Here is a 20,859-nt window from a genome sequence, read left to right on the forward strand (position 1 = left end):
GAAACGCATTCCGGCCACTTCCCCTCGTCTCCTCGAACCTCATCAAGTTCTTCACTCACGAGGAGTCGTCTCCCCGTTCCAGTTGCCACACTCTCATTTCGTCAAAGTGGTGAGCCGTATATTTCCATTCGCACTCCGTTCCACTTTAACGACGGTCCTCAGCGGAGCCTCCTCGTTCCATCCCAGCCAATCCAAATCCGCGTGAGTGTCACGTGATGCCCGGGAGAGGAGGACTCAGCGACGCCCCGGGGGCATAGTCAAGTAATTCGTTCGCTGCACCGGATTGACTGGGATGGCTAGTAGCTTTCGCTGCGGTCCATCGTCAGGGGAAACTGAGTATACACAGATATACGGCCCTCCTAAACGCGTCCGCGTCCCATTCTCTTCTGTATATAGCTGCTCCATCAGCCAATGTACGCGCCCTAGCCCCGTTCTTTTTTTTTTTTTTTCTGTCTCTCTCATACTCTCTCTTGTTCTATCCATATATGCGTCTGCGTGCTTCTGCCGTTGCATGGATGTATGTATATTTCCGCTCAGGTGTAGATGTACCCAAGTGGCTGCTGATTCGTTGCCGCCGGAAGGGGGAGGAGGAGAAGAATAGAAGTAAAGCTCCAAGGACCGACGGAGGATAACCATATTCAGATTGTTCGTTCCCCTCTGACAGAGAAAGTATAAGCGTATTCACTACGACCCCCGTAATAGGACCAGTTCTTACGGGTACGCAGCTGCGCGTAAGTGTATTTTTATTTATTTATTTATTTATTTCCTTTGCACGTTCAGAGTCTTCAGCTGCTTCTGTGGGACGTCATGTGATCGTTTAGGTTAAATCCGTGTGGAAATAGGGAGCGAAAGGTAACGGATACTACTTTCGGATGGGCTTCGCTATATTTTCTCGTTTATGATATGCTAGCGAAGTTTCTTGTGATGAGTGTACGTTGGGAGCCATTGGTTAAGTTACGTTGGCGTCTGGAGGAATCATTTTCATTAGCCTCGCAAATGTGTGCTAGAAAGTAGTAAACTTCGTTTCTGCTTAAGTTCAGACGTAGCCGACTCTACCGGATAAGGGGACCAATCAATCAGCGTCAAAAGCGCAATTCAATAGTTTTGTTTATGATTGGTTCAGCGACTATAGAGAACGTACAAAAACATGACGAACACAACGATCGTGCTCTTCTGACGCCCTCTGGTTGGTCCTATTTAGCTCGTAGCGTTGGCTGCGCCTCGACTTAAGGTGAAACAAAGTATACAGGCTGTCCCCCAAAAACAAATTTACAGGGTTTGCTTCACCGAAAATAAACTGTGCATCGCCAAACGCTCATTCTCCGCCCAAATTTAACGCTAGAGGAGTGAACCAGATACTAAAATTTCAGCACTAACCATTAACTTATTCAAAAGTTAATAGTGATTTTTTTTTAAATTTCAAATAGGAAAACGGCAGCCGACAGAACTCTCGAATGCATGGAGCTCTATGGTGCCAGTTACCGAAAACGGGCAAAACTGGGTACCATTTTTGGCGACGCGTTACTGTTTGCGATTAAAAAGAAGAAAAAAAACTTTGTAATAACGTCAACAAGTCACTTAGTCGTGGCTGCTATATGAACACATAACTTGAGAACTATGCGCGGTCTAGGTGATCACTCAGATTTTCTGAAGAAGTAATTCATGTTTAAAGAGGTAATTGTAAAACCTTTATATATAAAATTTAAAAAAAAAAAAAACGTTTCTCGCTCGTTTTCGATCTCCGCTCATGAAAAAAAAAAGTTCATAACAAAAGGAGAGAATATATTTTTGTCATTTTTACTGTTGTTGCTGCTGCTTTCTCCACAATTAAGAGCCTCATCTTTTATCACTCTCACAGATTCTCGTGCTTATGGTCACCCGACCTAAGATACAATGTATACATGTTGTTTTTCTGAAGACTTCCGAAAATTCCTAAAACTAGTATGGGTGACAAATAAAAAGCTCTTTTCGGGAGCAGACGGCCAGCCACGGCAAATGTCAGAGATTGCAACACCAAAAAAAACATACTAATCATCAAAGTAATTACCTAAAAGTGACTGACTTTCTAATTCGCGAAAACGAACATATGCTTCCAATTAGAAACTCGCTTGCTATAATTTATAACCCCTATGTCAGTCAATTACTCAATTTTAGGACGGCTGGACGTGCGAAGTACCGCGGTGGTGCTCTGAACTTATCACTCGTGTAGCAAGTGCAAGGCCTGCGACGCGAAAACACAGATTACATTCTCATCATTCGCCTTTTCACGTTATGCATAAGTACAGACAATTACAAGCAGTAGGTTTCTTTGAGGGGTCCTTTTTTCAAGATCGCTCATTATGACGAGACGTGATGAATTTTGAGAGTGACAGAGCATATCAATGATGATTTATCTGTTCTATTACATGAGCTTCTTTTTAATCAAATAAAGCAGGCATTTGTGCATGCTTGCTATTCATGAAAATGTTCTACTTGCGAACATCAGCAGGTGCGGACTAAGCACCGGATTAGGGCTATGTACTAGGTTCAAACTAGAGTGAATATAGTGAACATACGGGTTCTCCAGTACCGAAGCTGGTGGCTCAATAATTTACCTTTACTGTGGTCACCAGTAAAGTTTTGAAAGTATGGTCTTGCATAAAAACAAGCGGAAAAGGCGCTTTTTGGATGAACTCATAAAATTTCAATTTCCAAGATTCTGCAGCACCATTATTACTGTTTTTATACAACCATGTTTCACCGGTGATTTCAAGTAGCGCGTCCCGACCTGGGCGCGTCCTACCTTCGGTGGTGATTCGCGGCGCGTCCACTTGGGTGACGGGAATCGGCAGCCCTGAAACCTCTTCTACTGTATACACTCCGTGCGACGCGACTGGCGCGCCGCCGCGCGGCCGGTACCGAAGGTAGGCAGTGAGCACCCCAGAGAAAACGAAACCGAAACCACGCCGCGTACGTTCGTACGCGTTGAAGTCGGAGTGGTGCTGTTGCGCTGGGTTCACAGCGCTGGGTTCACAGCTTAATGACGCAGCCTGTGCTGCGTCATTAAGTACTTCAATAGTTATGCGTCGTATCTCGTGGAGACAAAGTTTCACAGTTTTTCACCTCGCCGATGTTTTGTGGGACAGCGACAACGATGGAGCCGTGCCATACGGCGCGAGAAATTTGGTGTCCCGATCATGTCTGCCACTGTGTCGACACGGCTGACAATTTCTATACTGCCGTTTTGCGCTCTGCGTTTGTTTTCGTACCAGTAACGCCTACATGTGTCAGCGCCGATGGGACGAACTGAAATGCCTTCCCACACTCGCGGGTATGCAGTGCCAATTTCGTTGGAGGAATGCCCTCCAAAGAAGTTTCGTCCCCATCGTACGAGTCGATGATAATTCCGGACAAATATGGCACGCAATCTGTACTTCATGAAGAAAGATTCGAACGGTAAAAAAGTGACAAATATAAATCTAAAGAAAACAACCATGAAACTCGGAATCACTGGAGAATCGGCGTTTGAGTATGGAAGTTTATGTGGTGTGCTTCCTTTCTTGATCAGCCTCCTTTTGGATGTGGAAACACTGACACCCCGAGTTCTGTAGACAATTTTTTTTTCTCGGCTTTAGAGCCACCTATCGCAAAGTGGTTCGAACTGGAAGTACCGTCCACTGGTCCCTCCTACCTGTAAAGTGTGCACCTCCCACGATGAGTGGTATTTTCTGACAGCCTTTGACGGTCAAAGCCAGTTCTCATTTAGTTACGCCGCCCAAACTAAATTTCCACCTGGTTTCGCTATGCCAACTCTTTTTGTTATAATAAGTGTTGTGCCAAGTGACGGTCATGTCAAAGTACCTGTGGGCCGAAAATCAGCACCTCGCACAACAGGTTATTACACAACAGCTGACCGCAAAAGTCCTTGGCGGCCAAACCGTGTGTTGGCCGACAACTTTGTTTTCTCGGCTTTGGAACCACGTTTCGTAAAGTTGTTTCAATTGGAAGTACAGTCCACTAGTCCCTTCCTACCTCTAAAGTCTCCACCTCCCCCGACCAGTGGTATTCTCTTGACAGCCTTTTCATGGTCAAAACCGGTTCCCATTGAGTTACGCCGCCCAAACCAAATTTGCACCTGGTTTCCCTATGCCACCTTTTTTTTTTGTATAATAAGTGCTGTGTCATGTTACTGTCAAGTCCAAGCACCTGTGTGCCCAAATCTGCACTTTGCACAGCCCGCTATAACACAACATTTTGGGTCCAGTATTGGATGTACCGTACAGCTTTATTTCTTTATTCGTTAGAAACAACTTTCACACCTGCCGTCTCAATGAAACTTGGCACACTTCGTGCAAAAACTTAGTGTACATCTCACTCGCCTCCAATATCATCGTTCCAGCAGTCCTACGTTTACAGCGATGAGCGAAATAAATTTCCCACTCAAAGCAATTATGGTGGCGGCCGTCTTGCTTTTCAGAAAATTGCTTCAACTCCTTTTTTGGCCGCAACTAGAGAAATTACCCCTAATAACGACTAAAACTCAATATATAAGAAGAGTAGAACAGCTAAATGCCCTTCTTAGGTCTGCCCCAGCATTCATGCAACGTCACCCTCAACGTATCGGCTCAAAAAGCAAAAGTTTCGTCCGTGCGCGCTTCCGCCGCCACAGCTTGGCATGCGAAAAGGCGCCGCAGGCTGCTGAACGCGCCTCGCGGTCGAACGCCAGCTCCTCCGCTAGCGGCGCTGCGCGCGTTTTTCAAAGCGCCCCCTATAGTTCCCGCACGGAGTGTATATGTTTCGGTGTAAAAATGGCCGATCAAAGCTAAAATTGAACAGCAACAACAGATGCCATAGAATGTGATACTTTGGCAACATACAGTGACTCTAGACTAAACACCCTGCTTCTGCGGCATTGTAGCACCTCCAGAAAGTGCTAGAGAGGGGGATTAAGCTAGGAAGCCTAATTTTGGCGACTTTATTGGTGAGCAGCCATCGTCCGATTTAATTAGACCACACCGAAAGTTCTTGCAGAGGGTACGCTCATTTTTTTTCTAGCGCTGGACGAGCATATTTATTAAAGAAATGGAGATTAAGATACATTAGATGTAACTGTGAAATGAGGACTGAGAAAGTTCATTTCTCTAACGCCTGGGCTTAGCATAGCACATTGAAACATTCTACGGCTAGGAAGAGATACTGGGTCAGGACTCAAATGCCGTTCACCGGTAATTACGGTGCGAGACGTATATCGAATCATTTCCACTGCTCAAAAACACTGGATGTTTTGCAGCACCTACGTAGCCATCACCTCTTCAAAACTTGAAAAGTTTTGGCAGATTGCAGAGCCAGCTACTGCCAGTCTCCGTCGGGCCTTATATTTTTCGAGACCTCCAGAATATAAAAAAAGAGCGCACCCAAGAAAAACAAAACACGAAGCAAAAACGGTTTCTGCAAACTTTTTCGAGGCGTCTTCACTCTACACACACACACACACACACACTAACGCTGCTTAAAACACAAATAAAAAAGAACGTCAGAAGAGATTGTCGGCACCAAAGAAACGAAGAGGAAACAAAATTCACAAACTTCTCAGGTCTCAAAATTGATTCCAAGTTTTGCCCATAGTCCTTTCTTTTCTTTTCTTATTTTTCTTTTTTTTTTTCTTTTTCGTTTACTTTTATCAATATTTCTCAAGGGAGACGATGCTGAAGTAAAAAAAAATGTAAACAAATTTAAAAAAAAAATCCAGGTCGATCCAAATAGAGTGAAAACGGGAGCCGTCCCCCGGAACAATCTCCCGCTTCTCAGAACTCTGAGGACCTGCATAATGTATGGTGGGGCAAAGCCTGCCACGATGCACTCGCCAAGGCATTGGTTTAGCAGCGATCAACGTTCCGACCAATGAAAGCCCTCTTTATATATATATATAGTTTATATTTTCTTCTAGGCTTAAACCACCCCGGCTGCTGAAGCGTGTTGTTTTCTATTTGTCTGTTTTCCTACCGCTCCAACCCGCGACGGATTTCATCGCAGATTCTCTCTTGCCCGGCATCTTGGGCCGCTCCGTCAGCAATTTATCAAATTCCCATCTTTCGGCGGTGTGAGTGCCTCGAATGACAAAACTTCACTGCGGCTGTATCTTCCTCTTATTAAGCGGGCACATGTTATTGTTTGCCGGGTGAGGGGGCGGTGGAGATGCTGTCGTCGAGCTATCAGTCTCTAAAACACATCAGCTAGCTGAGCGAGTTGATGAAAGAACTGCTATAAATTTTAAAAAATCAACATCCATCTGAAACAAAATACATCACGTTGTATTAGACTGACAAGTGTCAAGGTAATTTAGGTAAACACATTGTCTATTTTAAAGGAATGCTGACCCAAATTTGGAGTTCACAAAACAAGGCTAGAGCAATAGGTGGGGCGCTGCAAAACCCCAAAACATCACTCATACAGCGATATACCTAACGGTTGACCATCTTTTTAGGAAAAGAAGTGCGCGAGTGAACACGGCCGACGAGGCCGACGAGACATCTAACGTCACGATTCTCATTACCTCTCCTCTTCGCTTCGGCCCCTCGAGCGTTGCTCGAGCAGATGAACCAAAGCGGGGAGGAGAGAAGCACGACCGCTTCCCTTCGTTCTCAACTGTTCAGGGAGGATCGTGAGGCCATAGTCCTCGATTCATCGCTCCCTTCTTTTCCAAAAAATACGGCCGTCCGTTTGAGAAATCGATGCATGAGTGATGTTTTGGAATTCGTATCGTCCCGTTCAACGCTTCTGTGGTCTTATTTTGCGAAATCCGAATTTCGGTTCAGTATCCCTTTAAAGTTTACTAGCGTCTAAGAAAAAACCTTAACTTTCCTTTCGTACATAATTTGCTTTTACAATATTTTCACTCGCATAAGCGTCTAACTGTAGCCATATAAAAAGATAATAAAAGAAACCATAATATTACATTCCGAACGCCTATCTAAAATTTAAGTGACTTAACTATTGCGTTTTTGCTGATTTATATGCCCACCTGCCATTCAGGGGGATCTATCCACCAAGTGTAAAATTGGTATTACCAGTAAGATTTGTCTACGTCCTCTGGTCTTAGATTTCCCTACAAAGCACAATCCGAGTCAATCACCATAACGAAAGTAAGCTTCCCAAAATTGTTTTGGGAAGCTTACTTATGGTGAAAATTTGTGTCACCATAGTCGAATTCTCAAATGGCCACATGTGTTGGATTACCCTTTTCGTAGGCTGTACCATCTCAACCCTAGACCCCTAAGTAAGTAAAGGTAACAATACACCGGCCATCTTCTCTGACGTGCACATTTTTTTTTGTTGTTTTAGTTGCTTTTTTTTTTTTTTTGTTCACCCGTTATTATGATTGTTCTAAGAAAGTAGGTGGCATTCCTACAGTTTGTTTAATCGTCAGAGCGCAGTAGGAGGCTAAAATCGACGCGAGCGCACAAACTAAAAGCGCATTGTCACGGTGCACTATCTGGATTTGATTGGATTAGTTGCGATAAACTCTCTGAAGAAAGACGCTGACTGCCGTGATATCGCGTCGCGCTTCTGGTGTTTCTTGTCTTTGGCCATCAGCTCGTGACCTCCGATGCGCTCTGAAAACATTGACATTCCCCCATCCTCCCTCAGTCCTCGCCTTCCTCCTTTTCCGCCGCGCACACTCTTTTCTTTGTATTTTCTGCTCTCCCGCACTTGCCGTCTATGATGATTGTTTCAAGATAACCAGCACGGTTGTTTCAAGTTTCAAGATAACAATAACAACAAGATCCCCTTCGTAGAATGTCGATGCTTTTCCGTATAAAGGGTCTTTATTTCAACCGAGGCAATACAATTTCTTGAGGTGTGCTATTATTCGGTGTTTAATTTAGGTGCTTTCCTGCATTTTTTAAGTGTCAAAGAAGGGGATCATGGAGAGATAACAGTGCCTATCTATCTTTAGTGAGAAGGTTATATGTTGGTATATTTCGTTGTACCAGGCTAAATTAACACAAGTTTAGGCTTTTTTTTTTCTTCTTTTTAATTCCTCACTTCCCCTTTGTGTTGGGCCCATTCTGAAAAAACGCCTCGATAAAAAAAAAAAAAAGAAAAACAGAAAGCGCGAAAGCTGTAGTTTTCTGAGGCCATATTTTGGAGTATGTTTAGAAACGCCATTTCTCTTTGCTCTTTTCTGCCAATTCCACTCATCTAAACCACGTCAACTAAACGCGTGCGAAAAGGGGCGACTTCCCAACGTCGCGGCAGCATACCGGCCGACCCAGTCCAAAATCAACTCAACCACAATCCCCGCGGTTTGAGCACATACATCCTCGGTATAACGACCTAAACATCACTCCAATATACTATACTCCAAAAGCACAAGCGAGCGACTATACAACGCAGAAAACGGAAACGCCCTACCAAAAAATCCAAAAAACAGTTGAAAGCATAGCAAGAAGCGCAAAAACTATGCAAAAAAATAAATAAATAAATAAAAAAGTTGCAGAGAAGGCGAGAGAAAGAAAGATGAGAGACTGGAAAGAGAGAGAGAGGGCGCGATAAAAGGAGTAAAATGTAAGGAGAGGCAGATTGGAAAGCCCGGCTCCGCTGATGAAGGCAGCGAGCGTTCAGCTCGTCATCATAATCATCGCCACCAGGGCGTCATTAGCCCCGAGGCCGCACCGAAAGTCGATGTTCCTGATTAGCGAACATGCAAATGCGGCACGCTAGATTTCGGCAGCGGGCCCGTCCCTTGCGTCGAAGCGCGGGCGGCGGCGGCGTCGGCGGCGCTGCAGAAACTCATTTGCATGCGAGCTGTACCGCGCACACACACAACGCGCCTCGGCGGAATTGCCGGCGTCCACATAAGGCCAAGCCACCGGGAGTGACTGCTGCAGCGCCCGAGCAGCCCTAAAGCGCTCTTAGCGAGCGCAGCGACGTCTGGCGTTGAGTGGAGAGAACGCGATCCTGAGAGTGCGCCCGCCCCATCGGAACTCGCAGAAATGTTCTTAGGAGAGAGCGAAAGGCAGCGATCATCGTCCGAGGCTAAATGTTTATGGATTATGCGGGGCCAAGATTTGCTAGGCTGAGATGGTGATGGTGATGATTATGAGCTTCCTCGCGCGCGACGACCGTGCGCGCGCGCGCGAGCGAAATCGTCGACGCCGGTTGGTGTCGTATAGGCCTAACGACGGGACCGGAGTGTCGGCTGCGCGAAACAGCGCTTAGGAGTGGAGGGGATCACTGATGTAAGCGAATGAACGAAGAGTTACGTTACTTCTTCCTAAGACACGTATCAGTAACGCACTCTAAATACCCCTTTTTTCCTTCTTTTTTTTTTTCGATAAATAGATTAAGCAAATTAAACTCCCGCGGTTTTTTTGAGGTACACAAATAAACGCACTTCCGGAATGCTCTTGTCGGCATGCTATTTATTATCGCTAAATACAAAACAGATATTTAGAAAAGGGCAAATTAAGATTACCGCTAAAACTACATTCAAATTTCCCGCGGTTCCAAAACGGTCGATGTCACATGTTGCATGATTTGCAAACTCAAGGGCAATCTAAAAAAAAAACAAAAAAACTTTGCAACTTGTTTTGTTTGTTTGACTGGCGTGAGCACTGATCTCTACGACAATTTGCTGGATCGCGTTTGCCCGCTCCGCGAATGCGGTCACTGGCGATCATCTTTTTGGTAGAGTTAAGGCCGGTTCTCACATGCAGCGAAGCGCTGATGTAGCGCTCCTCACGTGTCGTCAGCTACTTATCGTCTGCCATGAGCAACAGTTTTGACGGTGCGATACAAAGCTGGTGAAGGGGTATCCACACGAAGGAGAAATCCGCCACTTTCCTCCGCGGATCGCGCACCACGTGAGACCTACGTCATCCCTTTTTGACGCCTCGCGGCACGTTCTCCTCCGTGGCGGAGGCGCGGAGGCTTTGTGCTGACAGCACGAAAGTTCTGCAGGTGCACGCGGCGGAGCCGAGGACGGAGTTTCCCGGGTCGCTGACGTCACGACATCCGTCCGCGGAGTTCTCCTTCGTGTGGATACCCCTTGAACGCTGCCGTCAGCACGCGCTAAGCGGGAGGTTAGCGCTATGCTTGTAGCGCTCTGCTGCATGTGTGAACAGGCCTTTATATTACCTCTAGCCAAGGTGCAGCTCCAGCAGCCACTGTCGTCCATCCATGGCAGACAGCGTTTTCGCAGGTGTGGCAAGGTCTTGGGCGTCTTGGGTGTGGTGGCAGGCCGCCGTCAAAATAGGGTGGGTGATATTTCGTGCTTGATTGAAATTGTTTGACGAAACATGTTTTTTAAGCCCGGCGTGATCGGTAGCCCGATCTTTGAGGACCCGGTGAAAGTTTCACAAATTCGCAGCACCGTGGAAAAGTAGCACAGCACGCATCGAAAGTCGCATCGATAAAGCATCGAAAGCAGACGCCGGTACGGAGTCTGCTTTCGATGCGAGCTGCTCTGCTTTCCCCCGGTGCTGCGCTTTCGTAGAACTTTCGCTAGGTCCTCAAAAATGAGGCTACCGTTCACGCCGGGTTTCAAGATTCTGCTTCGTCGAACCACTTCAATCAAGCACGGAATATCACCCACGGTACAGTGTACTAGATCTACGGCTATTTTAGGGCAGCCTGCTGCCATCGCGCTGTCCGCCATGTTACTATGATGGCTAGAGATAATATAACTCTACCAAAAAGATGGCCGATCGTGGCCTCATTCCCGTCCATAGGCGGAGCTGGTCAAACGCGATCCAGAAAATAGACATAGAGATCAGTGGGCGTGAGCTTCCACAGTGTTCGCTTCACGCCACCTTGTGATACGTCGGAAGCAAGCTGTACTGGGCCCATGCTACCTACAGCACTTGACGCCTCGCTTACAGTGTGGCCACTATAGAGCTTTTCAGCCTCTCGGACTAAAGTATAGAATGCAATAACTTCAGGGAAAAGTTTATTGTGACTTTTAACTTGGGTAATTAGAAGTTAACGTGCGCCTTTAAAGCGCTAACTAGTTTTGAGGCAAATTAGTGACTCTCAAAGTTTAGCCAAAACTCTGACTTAATAAAAAAAATAGGCGCTTTAAAAGTGTAAATTGTATCTCTCATCCGGACGAGGTATAGAGTTATGCATATGCTCGTATCTCAACATCCTTTCTCTCTCATCGGGGCAGCTAATCGAGACAACGAGAATTAACTTGGCGACGAAGGCCGTCAGTACTTCTCTCAATTTTTATGCGCCGAGAAACTTAGGGAGAGGAGACAAAACGGCGAGGGGACGTCCGACCGCCGAGCTCTGGTTGGAGCGAATAGGGGGTAGACGCAAAGCTAGCTTCCCTTGTCTCCACTGCACTCGTAGAACGCGTTAGAACACGGAACGCCGGCGTCCGGTGTTTGGCCCTCACATTCAAACGCGTTCGACGAGTGCAGTGGAGACAAGGGCTGCTAGCTTTGTGTCTACCCCCTATTCGCTCCAACCAGAGCTCGGCGGTCGGACGTCCCCGCGCGTTCTCGTCTCCTCTTTTCTCTCAGTATCCCGTCTTATGGACACCGGTGTATCTATGAAATATTTCGGCATCAACTCAGGGTATATGTTCGTCACTGACCGCTTAAAAGGTGAGAAGCTGAAGCGGTTTGTATTTGATGAAACACTCTTAAATCGTGTTTATTTTACCTTCAAAATCTCAAATGTCGAATTTATACATATTTTTGTTTTAATCTGGTGCATGGAGATTGCGGGAAATAATTTTAAAAGTACCGCTGCAGGTCATCCTTCACGGAGAGGGACTTCACAAAAGACGTTTTCGGAATCTCCTCTCTCGCGCATAACTTCAGCGCCTATCAAAGCTCTGCAGGCGCACTCTCGCTATTTAAAAAAATTAAAAAAACAGAAAAAGACGTCACGACTGGTCGGAGGTTTTTAGTGTTTTCTCGCGTTTAGTTACAGATTGGGGGAAAACAAACTTGACATTCTGATTCACGGGATAAAACTACGCTAAAATCGACATCTATTTTTTTAATGAACTAGACGGCTTTTTTATATATATATTTTGTTTTAGTTTAAGTCCAGACGCAGCCGACGCTACCAGGTAAGATCAATCAAGCAGATTCAAAAGCGCAAGTGTACTGGGCCTTTCCTGGTTAGGATTGGTTCAGCGGTGATAAAACACGTACACACAAACACGAAAAACACGTAATGGGAGAAGTAAGGCGAAACCCCTACTTGTACCATTACGCAAAAAGCCGTCGGCGTTGCCCCCAAAAGATGGTCATGAAACTACGTCATAAAGCACGCGCCTCAAAAATAAAACACAAAGAAAAGCACGGCCTCGCAGATGCTTCGTAACGGTAGTCGGCGGGGGCATTCAAGGTCAAAGTGGACGCGCTTCAAAAAAAAAAAAAACACAAAGGCAAGCACAGCAACGCAGATGCTTTGTCACGGAAGCCGTCGTGAGCTCGGCGGCGAAGTGCAGGACCGGGATGTCACCACCGGAGCGCAGTGTGCGAAGGGAAGACGTGGTGCGCTGCATGTAAGAATGCGCTGCGTGCAGGAACGCTTTCGTATGCCTACACGTAAGCAGTCTTAAGTGTCTTCGGCGAGTTTTTTCATCTACCATTTACCAATCGGTGTTATAGCTGCACATTAGAAAATTTGTAATCAGCTATTCGTTGGCGGAAATGTTCGTAGATACCAAAGAAAGAAAGCGTTGAGATCATGAGCACAGTTCAAACACATTTTATTACTGTATACACGTTGAATAGTTAATTTAACAAAATAAACATGTTTCTAGTACGAACATTATAAGACATAAAAAATAGGTAAACGTGTATTATGTGCTAATTTTCATTTCGAAAACATTGCAAAATATCTACAAGCCGTATTTCACTCCAGGAACAAAACACTGACCTACATATCGCGTAAAAGTGGTCGCCGTTGGTCCCATAGAATCCCTCTAAAGATAAAAGTACAACAACAAAATTATGTTTAAAGTTGGGAGAAAGAACTCTATTGATAAGGCACTTTTCTCTGAGTACGCATATTGACCACGACAAGACTTCGAAGCTGGCTGAATCCTAAAGATTGCCCACATGTCAAACCCAAAAGAGGAAGAAAAAAAAAAGAAATACCGGCGTTCCACTTACTTATAATCCTCTATAGAGTTCTCAACAACCTCAATGAGCCGAACCACCCTCTCCCCCCCCCCTTCTTTCCTCCATATGAGCGCATCCTCACAGCACCCACACTAAAGGTCCTCAATCACCGCCTGTGGCGTTGCATATAATAGTCTCGCCAGGGCCCTTCTACGTCGCGGCAGCCGGCCACCGCAGCCATAGGACCGCAAGCGTCGTACGTGTGCATGCCTGCTGCTCTGGAATTTCCCCGTCACCAATGACAACCCAGGAACGATGGCAACGCGCTAGAAAAGAAAAAAAGTAAAAAGAGAACCGAAGTGAAAAAGAAAACATAAAAGGTGGCGCAAATTTTCATTCCCCCTTGATTTATTGCCAATAACACACGCGTGCTCCAACTTTCGCGCCTTCAAATTCCCCGTTTTTTTGTTTTTTTTCTCTCCTATATTTGTGCACTTTTTTTTTTTATTATTATTTTGCTTTTTATATAATCACGTTACATTCTTCGAGTTTTGTATTTACGTCGCCTAGATTTTGGCGAATAAAAACAAATAAAACGAAGAATCCGATGACGAAAATTTGAAGCAGGCCTAAAAATTCCACGAGATCAAGTCGTCGGCGAATGAGACCCACATCCCGGGAAAAGTGCCAAGCCCGCGCGAGCGAAAAAGTAAATCATTTATTCTGTTTTTCAACTTTTCTTTTTGACAATTTTGTTTTGTTTTCGAAGTTCACTTTCTTTTTTTTTCTTTTATTATTTGGCGAAATAGTCCTATCCCTCGTAGCTCGTCTAAATGTCATCCCGAATCTCATTTCGACGCTCATTTTTATCGTTCACTTATAACACTGACTCGAAGAGCGCCGACACGAATTTTTTTTTTCTCTCTCAAGCGCCTGTGTCTCCCCTCCTCCAATCGCCCTGCAACGCCAAAAGAAAAAAGAAAAAAAAAAATGAGTATACAGTTTGAAAAAGCAAGTACCTCTCCCGCGCCATCCGCTTCGCCGCAAGACGATGAGTGCTGCAGGGAAGAAAAACCGCTCTGCGGTCTCGGATGCGCTCAAACTGCGGTTGAAGACCTCCCACCCAACAACTTCTCACCGTGGAAAGTGGGAGCGGTTCAAAGTGCTCTTTTGTGAATATAAAAAAAAACATATAATAATAAAATGAAAGGGAAGAAAGCCGTGAAGAATCTGCCAAAGTGTCGCCCTTGCTGCAAGCAGCCTCGGCGGCAATTTCGGCTCCGGAATCAAGAATAGTTCGCCGCATTCCGAGGAGTATTCCGAAAAGAAAAGGAAAATACGTGCGGCGTCGGCGTGCCGTTCATTTCTTGGATTGTGGCGTCTCCATACTCGTGATCGTCAATTGCACCACGCGGTATTACTTTGTTCTGTAGAACTATGCAAAGCGGTCTCTTTTTCGTATCTTAATCCCATAGCAAAACCTATAGGTGTATTGTTTAATTTGAATATCGCGTATATTTCTAGAGTTATTATGCTAAAGTACTCTTCTTTTTTTTTCCAAATTCAAGCTGTTTGTATCTTAATTTTTTTTTTTTTTTTTTTTTTTTATTAAATAAAAGATTTTGGTTTTTGCTACTGTCAAAATCGGTAGTTTACCACTTCGAAATCAAGCTTGGCCGCACTCTGCTCTTCTGTACTCCGAAACCCTGACCTGTAAATCAATCAATTAACAGGAGCGTGCGCATGGTTACCGACTTTTTTTTTTTTCCTCATACTCTTCTCTATTTACATTAGTAATTTGAAGACGAGAATGATTCCGCACGAAATAACGCAAATATTGCGTTGACCTGCCCGTCTGGATTTTGCAGCATTGCCACTAGACTGCCATGGTTTCAGTAATGTGCCGTAGTGTAGAAACACGACGGGATTTTATAGGCACGTAATGTATGACCCCACCCTCCTCGGAAAAAATAGGTATAGTTCGCTTATTATTTGTTTTCCATCGTAGGGACGTAAATCGAGTCAATCCAGCCTCGCGGTTTTGTGCGCAAACATCAGACCTACATTAAGGTGCCCTGAGGAGGTTTCTGAGATTGCCTAAATACCTCAATGACTCGCTGTATGGGCTCTCAGAATCCCAGAAAATTATAAATCATAACAAAGCGCGGCCGATTTCCCTGTTGAAGAAACAATCAAAGGTCGAACACGCCGAAGACATCTCCGGCGATGGGAGGAGCATTGTTCCGGCAGCCAGGACGACATGTGGCCAATGAAAACGTGACATATGGTTGACATCATCGCAAGCGCTGTTTTCACAAAATGTGGACGCTTTTGTAGATGAGAAAAGCAAATAAGAGTAGTCGAAAAATTGTAATTTTTCGCGGAGAGTTAACACAACAATGCAATAATCGCCTCAGTAACAGCGCGGTGTGTTGTTTTCTTTCTTCCTCGGGGGATTGATGTGTCCGTTCATCAGCTGTCGACCGTGCGCTCGCTGGGTTGAATCGGTATGAGCAACGAGCCGTGCGCATTCGAGATATCACTTCACCGTTCCAGCGGTCGGAGGCGCGAGGATCCTTCGCTTGCTATAGACCATTCCATTTAGCGCTCTCTGGGCGGCACCATTTTGTTCGACCGCAGCGCCCTCTCCACACATACGGGAACTTCAGCGGGTTCGGCGGGGTAAAACGAGAGAGAGGGCACGCGCCCGACTCCGCTAGCAGACGACTAACCGGGAGGTTGCCGTTCTCCATCCTTGGGCTGTATCGGCGGACTGTACGGAACATCGAACTCTCGCTCGTGGCTGCCGTTGTGAAGTGGTTCGCGTTCTTAGAATTGTTGTGGCTACTCCAAAATCAGCCTATAGCTCTCTGTTGCTCTATTTTGCTAAATGATCAACTAGCATATCTTTTTTCCGTTACTTAAATAGCAGTTGGATTAGCCGGCAGTACTACCTTCAACTACTGCTTGTATTGCGGCAGGAGAGCACGTTTTATTTATTATTTCAGACTTCCACTCACGGTCGCTAAAGGCCTACACCAGTACAAACTTTTGTATAGTAAAAAAGGTACAGCAACCGGATTTACTTTTCGCCAAAGAGACCGGCCAATCTACACAGTTTTCCCTATTTTTTTTTTTTATGTGCACGCAGGTAACAGCGCAATTGAACCCTGTGAGTCTTTTATCTAGCATAATACTACACGATAACTGGCATACCAAAATCTGCGCATCTGCGCTTGGAAGTTCCAAAATGACGCGATTTTAAACAGAGTTTGTACGCCAGCCGGACGCTAGCTACAGCCCACTCGGCGGAGCGGACGACATGCGGGGTGAAAAGGGGGAGTGCATTTTTTTTTCTCTTTTACCCTCTCTGCTTTGACCCTAATGGAACGGTCTATAGACCATTTCATTTAGCGCTCTCTGGGCGGCACCATTTTGTTCGACAGCAGAGCCCTCTCCGTACATCCGGGAACTTCAGCGGGTTCGGCGGGGTAAAACGAGAGAGAGGGCACGCGCCCGACTCCGCTAGCGGACGACTAACCAGGATGTTGCCATTCTCCATCCTTGGGCTGTATCGGCGGACTGTACGGAACATCGAACTCTCGCTCGTGGCTGCCGTTGTGAAGTGGTTCGCGTTCTTAGAATAGTTATGGCTACTCCAAAAATCAGCCTAGAGCTCTCTGTTGTTCTATTTCGGTAAATGATCAACTAGCATATCTTTTTTCCGTTACTTAAATAGCGGTTGAGTCAGCCGGCAGTACTACCCTCAACTACTGCGCGTATTGCGGCAGGAGAGCACGTTTTATTTATTATTTCAGACTTCCACTCATGGTCGCTAAAGGCCTACACCAGTACGAATTTCGTGTAGTAAAAAAAGGTACAACAACCGGATTTACTTTTCGCCAGAGAGACCGGCCAATCTGACACAGTTTTCCCTATTCTTCTTTTTTTTTTTTATTTGCACGCAGGTAACAGCGGAATCGGACCCTGTTAGTCTTTTTGTCTAGCATAGTATTACACGACAACTGGCATACCAAAATCTGCGCATCTGCGCTTGAAATTTCCAAAATGACGCGATTTTAAACAGAGTTTGTACGCCAGCCGGATGCTAGGTACAGCCCACTCGGCGGAGCAGACGATACGCGGGTGAGAGGGGGAGGGCATTTTTTTCTCTTTTTACCTTCTCTGCTATGACCCTAAGGGAACGGTCTATTGGCTGACAGTGGTCCTGGTTTCGGAACATCCTCCTCCCATCGCTCGACATGACCTCGTTGTGTTGCGACCTTTGATTGCTTTTTTGATAGGAAACTCCATCCTGTATCGTCATGACCAGGGAATTTATAGAATGCTTAGAGCCTGCAGAGTGAGTTATTGCCATATTTAGGCCATCTCAGCAGTCTCCTTGGGGCACCTTTAAGCCCCAGTCGATTAGAGGCATTTCCACTCACCTAACAGTGCATTGAAGAATTGTCTTAGTAACCCGCGAATAGCTTCTTCGCGCTCTCACATTCTGTCCTTCACTGCAGTCAGCCAGTCATTTAGTATAAATTTATCAACTTGTAATGGCTGCGCTAGGGCTATGCTATTCTCTACTATTGATCTGCCTGTAAGGGCATGGAACTATGAAAGAACTATGTTACAAGGGTGAGGCAAGTGGGTTCATCTTAGCGCCTCCTGATGCTGGCGAAGCTTGAAAACTTCGGTGTTGTATAAATATTCAGTGATTATGGTGGTAAAAATAAAATGTCGTTTTGTTCTCGATAAGAAGAAATGTAAACAGATTGACATGCTGGTAATTTGTGCAAGTGTAGTGTCATTAATGTATAAAGGGCGGAAGGCATGCTCTCATCTACGGAAGGTTAAGCAAAAGCTCACTCTAAAAATAGAACTGCTTGTGGTTTTCTCTTGACCAAAAAACATATTTGTCAGGCGTAGGAAACACCCAGACATGGTAGACATGGTACGTGTTCTGCCAGAAAGCACAATTCAAATAACTCTTTAAATATAGGGACAATACAAAGCGAAACGTTATACGAGAAACGTGGGCTTTACAAAAAAGTTGAAAGAAACAACACCTAAACAATCAAACCAAGATAAATAAAAATAAAAAAAAAAACACATCAGTTATGCAGCGCCGCACCACGGCGAACGCTGAAACAACCACCGTCGCCGGCGACCCACCCATACCCGCACCGACCCGTGCAACCCAGCCCCCCAACCCCGCGCTACATACCGCGTGTGATTGAATGCAGATGGCCAGATTACTTAATTGCCCTGGGGACGTGTTGCGCCTTACCCCCGCTGCCGCTGGCCGCCCTCCGCCGCTATTACGCCATCGACGGGGCAGACCCAATCAGGCTGGCCATTAACAATGCACGCAGCCGCCGCCAGGGGCGCTGCCGGCGTGACCCAACCCATGGCTGGGCAGGCAGCAGCGTAGGCGGCGTGCCTGCACGGTTCACTGTCGATAGCTATTCACTGAAACTGGCTCATTCATCTTTCCTTTCCTAAAACTCTGAGCGGGAGAGAGGGAAAGAAAAATGGGAAAAACGGGAATGAGGAAAGGGGGAAAAGAGGGGGGGAGTCTGGATCACCCCTCAGTCGCTCAGCCACGCCGGCGCGCTTGCAGCCTAGCTCCCACGAAAAATTACTCGCTGATTTAGTCATAGAGGAGAAGAGGGTGACATATTGAGCGTGTTATGCGATGGCTCTGCGGGAGGCTTTTTGGGGAAGTCTCGCCCGCCGCGTACGTGAGGGTCTGCATGTGCCTTTTCGGGGTGTGAGTGCACGCAACCGCCCTTGCTATTTTTCTTTATTATTATTATTATTGCTTCTTTTTCGTCCTGAGGGTTCCGCTTGTCGCCATCGTCTTTCGCTAAACGGGGTCATGAATTCATGGCCCTGGCTGCTTAATAGCGCTGAACATGGGTGTGATTGTTCTGCCGTTTAAGTAAAGAGCGCGCCTCTTAAACGAAATGGTAGCGCTGGTGGCGGGTGACGTGCGATGCACTGAGCCAATCTGCGCGTTTTGAGATTAAGCGTATAATCTCGAAATCGTATAAGCTAAAAGGAATAAAAATACTATTACTGCAAAATGTATAACGTTATCTAATCAAACGAAATGTATAAACTTTTGTCCAGGGCCTCACAAGACGACTCTTACGTTTATCGCCATTGCTTTAAAGCCTGGAGTTTTGAGTCAACAGCTTCGTTTCTTTCAAACTTTAGGATACGACCAACGCGTACCCAACAAAATGGAAACTGTAGTAACCAGCCATATGTCAAAAATGTGTTCATTAAGTTAATTTGATTAGTAGGTGAGCCTGAAAGTTCGTTCCTTAAATAAGGTGCTACATATGATAAAAGGCCCCTTTTTAAGCGATTTTGTCATAAACCGGAAGGTCAAGCTTACACAGGCCACTCTTTTTTTTTTATGTTATGCGTGAACTGTAGTTTATACTTCACTTCCAAGGCTTTTTGAAATTGAAATCTAAATTGACAAAATTAGATAACGCTCTGCTTATACAAACTTCCAGAAGGATAGGGGAAAAGGCAAAGTTGCCTTACTAGGCCCTATTTCCCGGTGTAAATCAGTAGCAAACTGCACAAATTAAAACAATTTGAACGTTTTGCAAACAATAAATACTGATATTTCAAAACGTTGCTTCATATTGGACATCATAAAACATATCATAGTACAATAGCCGTTTTAACAAGTCTAAGTAAAATACTTTATGTTAAATCTAAGAGCTATTTTAGACCTACGTTAAATTTGTGTGTTGTGTCGGAGCGGTTAATTATTGACAATATTTCTGGATTGGTGTTTAGTAGCTGTTAAATGTAATTAGGTATATTTTTGTGTACCATAGTTCGTGCATGTATTTTGACTGGAAGTAATGCGTATGTAATTAGGCACGAGAGAGACTTTAATGCGTATGATAGATTAAAGCCGTTTCACACAGCGCTGTTTGCTTACGTTGCGGTGTATTACTTCTGCTTACTCCGAGAGTCACCAAAATATCTGTTCTTCATATTAAGCGTGGCAACCAGTATAAGCACTGTAGCATTGCACGGGACATTTAATGCACAGATGTTCCGGTGACAACGTTAGAAAACGTGAGCAAACGCTCCTGTGCGAATCGGTCTTTACGAAAACTAACCCAGCAGCGTGTCTGACCCCGTGTCCACGTGTTCTCGTTTTGTTCGCAGGCGAAAAGCCCCACAAGTGCGCCGTGTGCGGCAAGGCCTTCAGCCAGTCCTCCAACCTGATCACCCATAGCCGGAAACACACGGGCTTCAAGCCTTTCGCCTGTGACGTCTGCGGAAGGGCCTTCCAGAGAAAAGTCGACCTCCGGAGGCACAAGGAGACTCAACACGCCGACATCAGGCCCATCTAACTCCGTCTGGTTCGCACTCTGTCCAGTCATCGCGTGTCCTGCTGCGCTGTACAGACTTTTGCCAGGACCACAACCTTGAGCGTCGAGATTCGCGGTGTCCTTAGCACCACGAAAACACGCAGACTGAAGACTACCAAAACTCAAGGTCATAACTACTCAGACACTCAGGCTCAGGTTCTTTCCAGAAAACTTCTACAAGAGCTCGTCAACTTCAGCGGCTAGCGTATAACTGGAGCTAGAGTTCCTTAAAGTTGACGCACGTTTTCGGGAACAACTTGTCCTCGAGAGCTCCAGGGACTTCAAGGAATCCGAGCATCCAATGGCAGGCTCTAACGATCAGTGTATACCCGGCCTTAAATGGGACCTCGACTAAAGAGAAAATAGGTGATTGCTGT

At 45.6% G+C, this 20,859-nt stretch overlaps 1 protein-coding gene across 1 annotated transcript in view; it reads left to right on the forward strand.

Moving 5' to 3' along the window:
* LOC8037931 (zinc finger protein Gfi-1) overlaps positions 1 to 20,609 on the forward strand; it is a 123,267-nt gene extending 102,658 nt beyond the window's left edge. The window contains exon 6 of the mRNA XM_042292818.1: positions 20,277 to 20,609. Coding sequence (XP_042148752.1) covers positions 20,277 to 20,464 — 188 coding nt within the window. The 3' untranslated portion in view covers positions 20,465 to 20,609. The remainder of the gene's footprint in view (positions 1 to 20,276) is intronic.
* Positions 20,610 to 20,859: the final 250 nt, after the last annotated feature.

Source organism: Ixodes scapularis, unplaced genomic scaffold (assembly GCF_016920785.2).
Source record: "Ixodes scapularis isolate PalLabHiFi unplaced genomic scaffold, ASM1692078v2 PGA_scaffold3__209_contigs__length_174095766, whole genome shotgun sequence".
NCBI classification, from domain to species: domain Eukaryota; kingdom Metazoa; phylum Arthropoda; class Arachnida; order Ixodida; family Ixodidae; genus Ixodes; species Ixodes scapularis.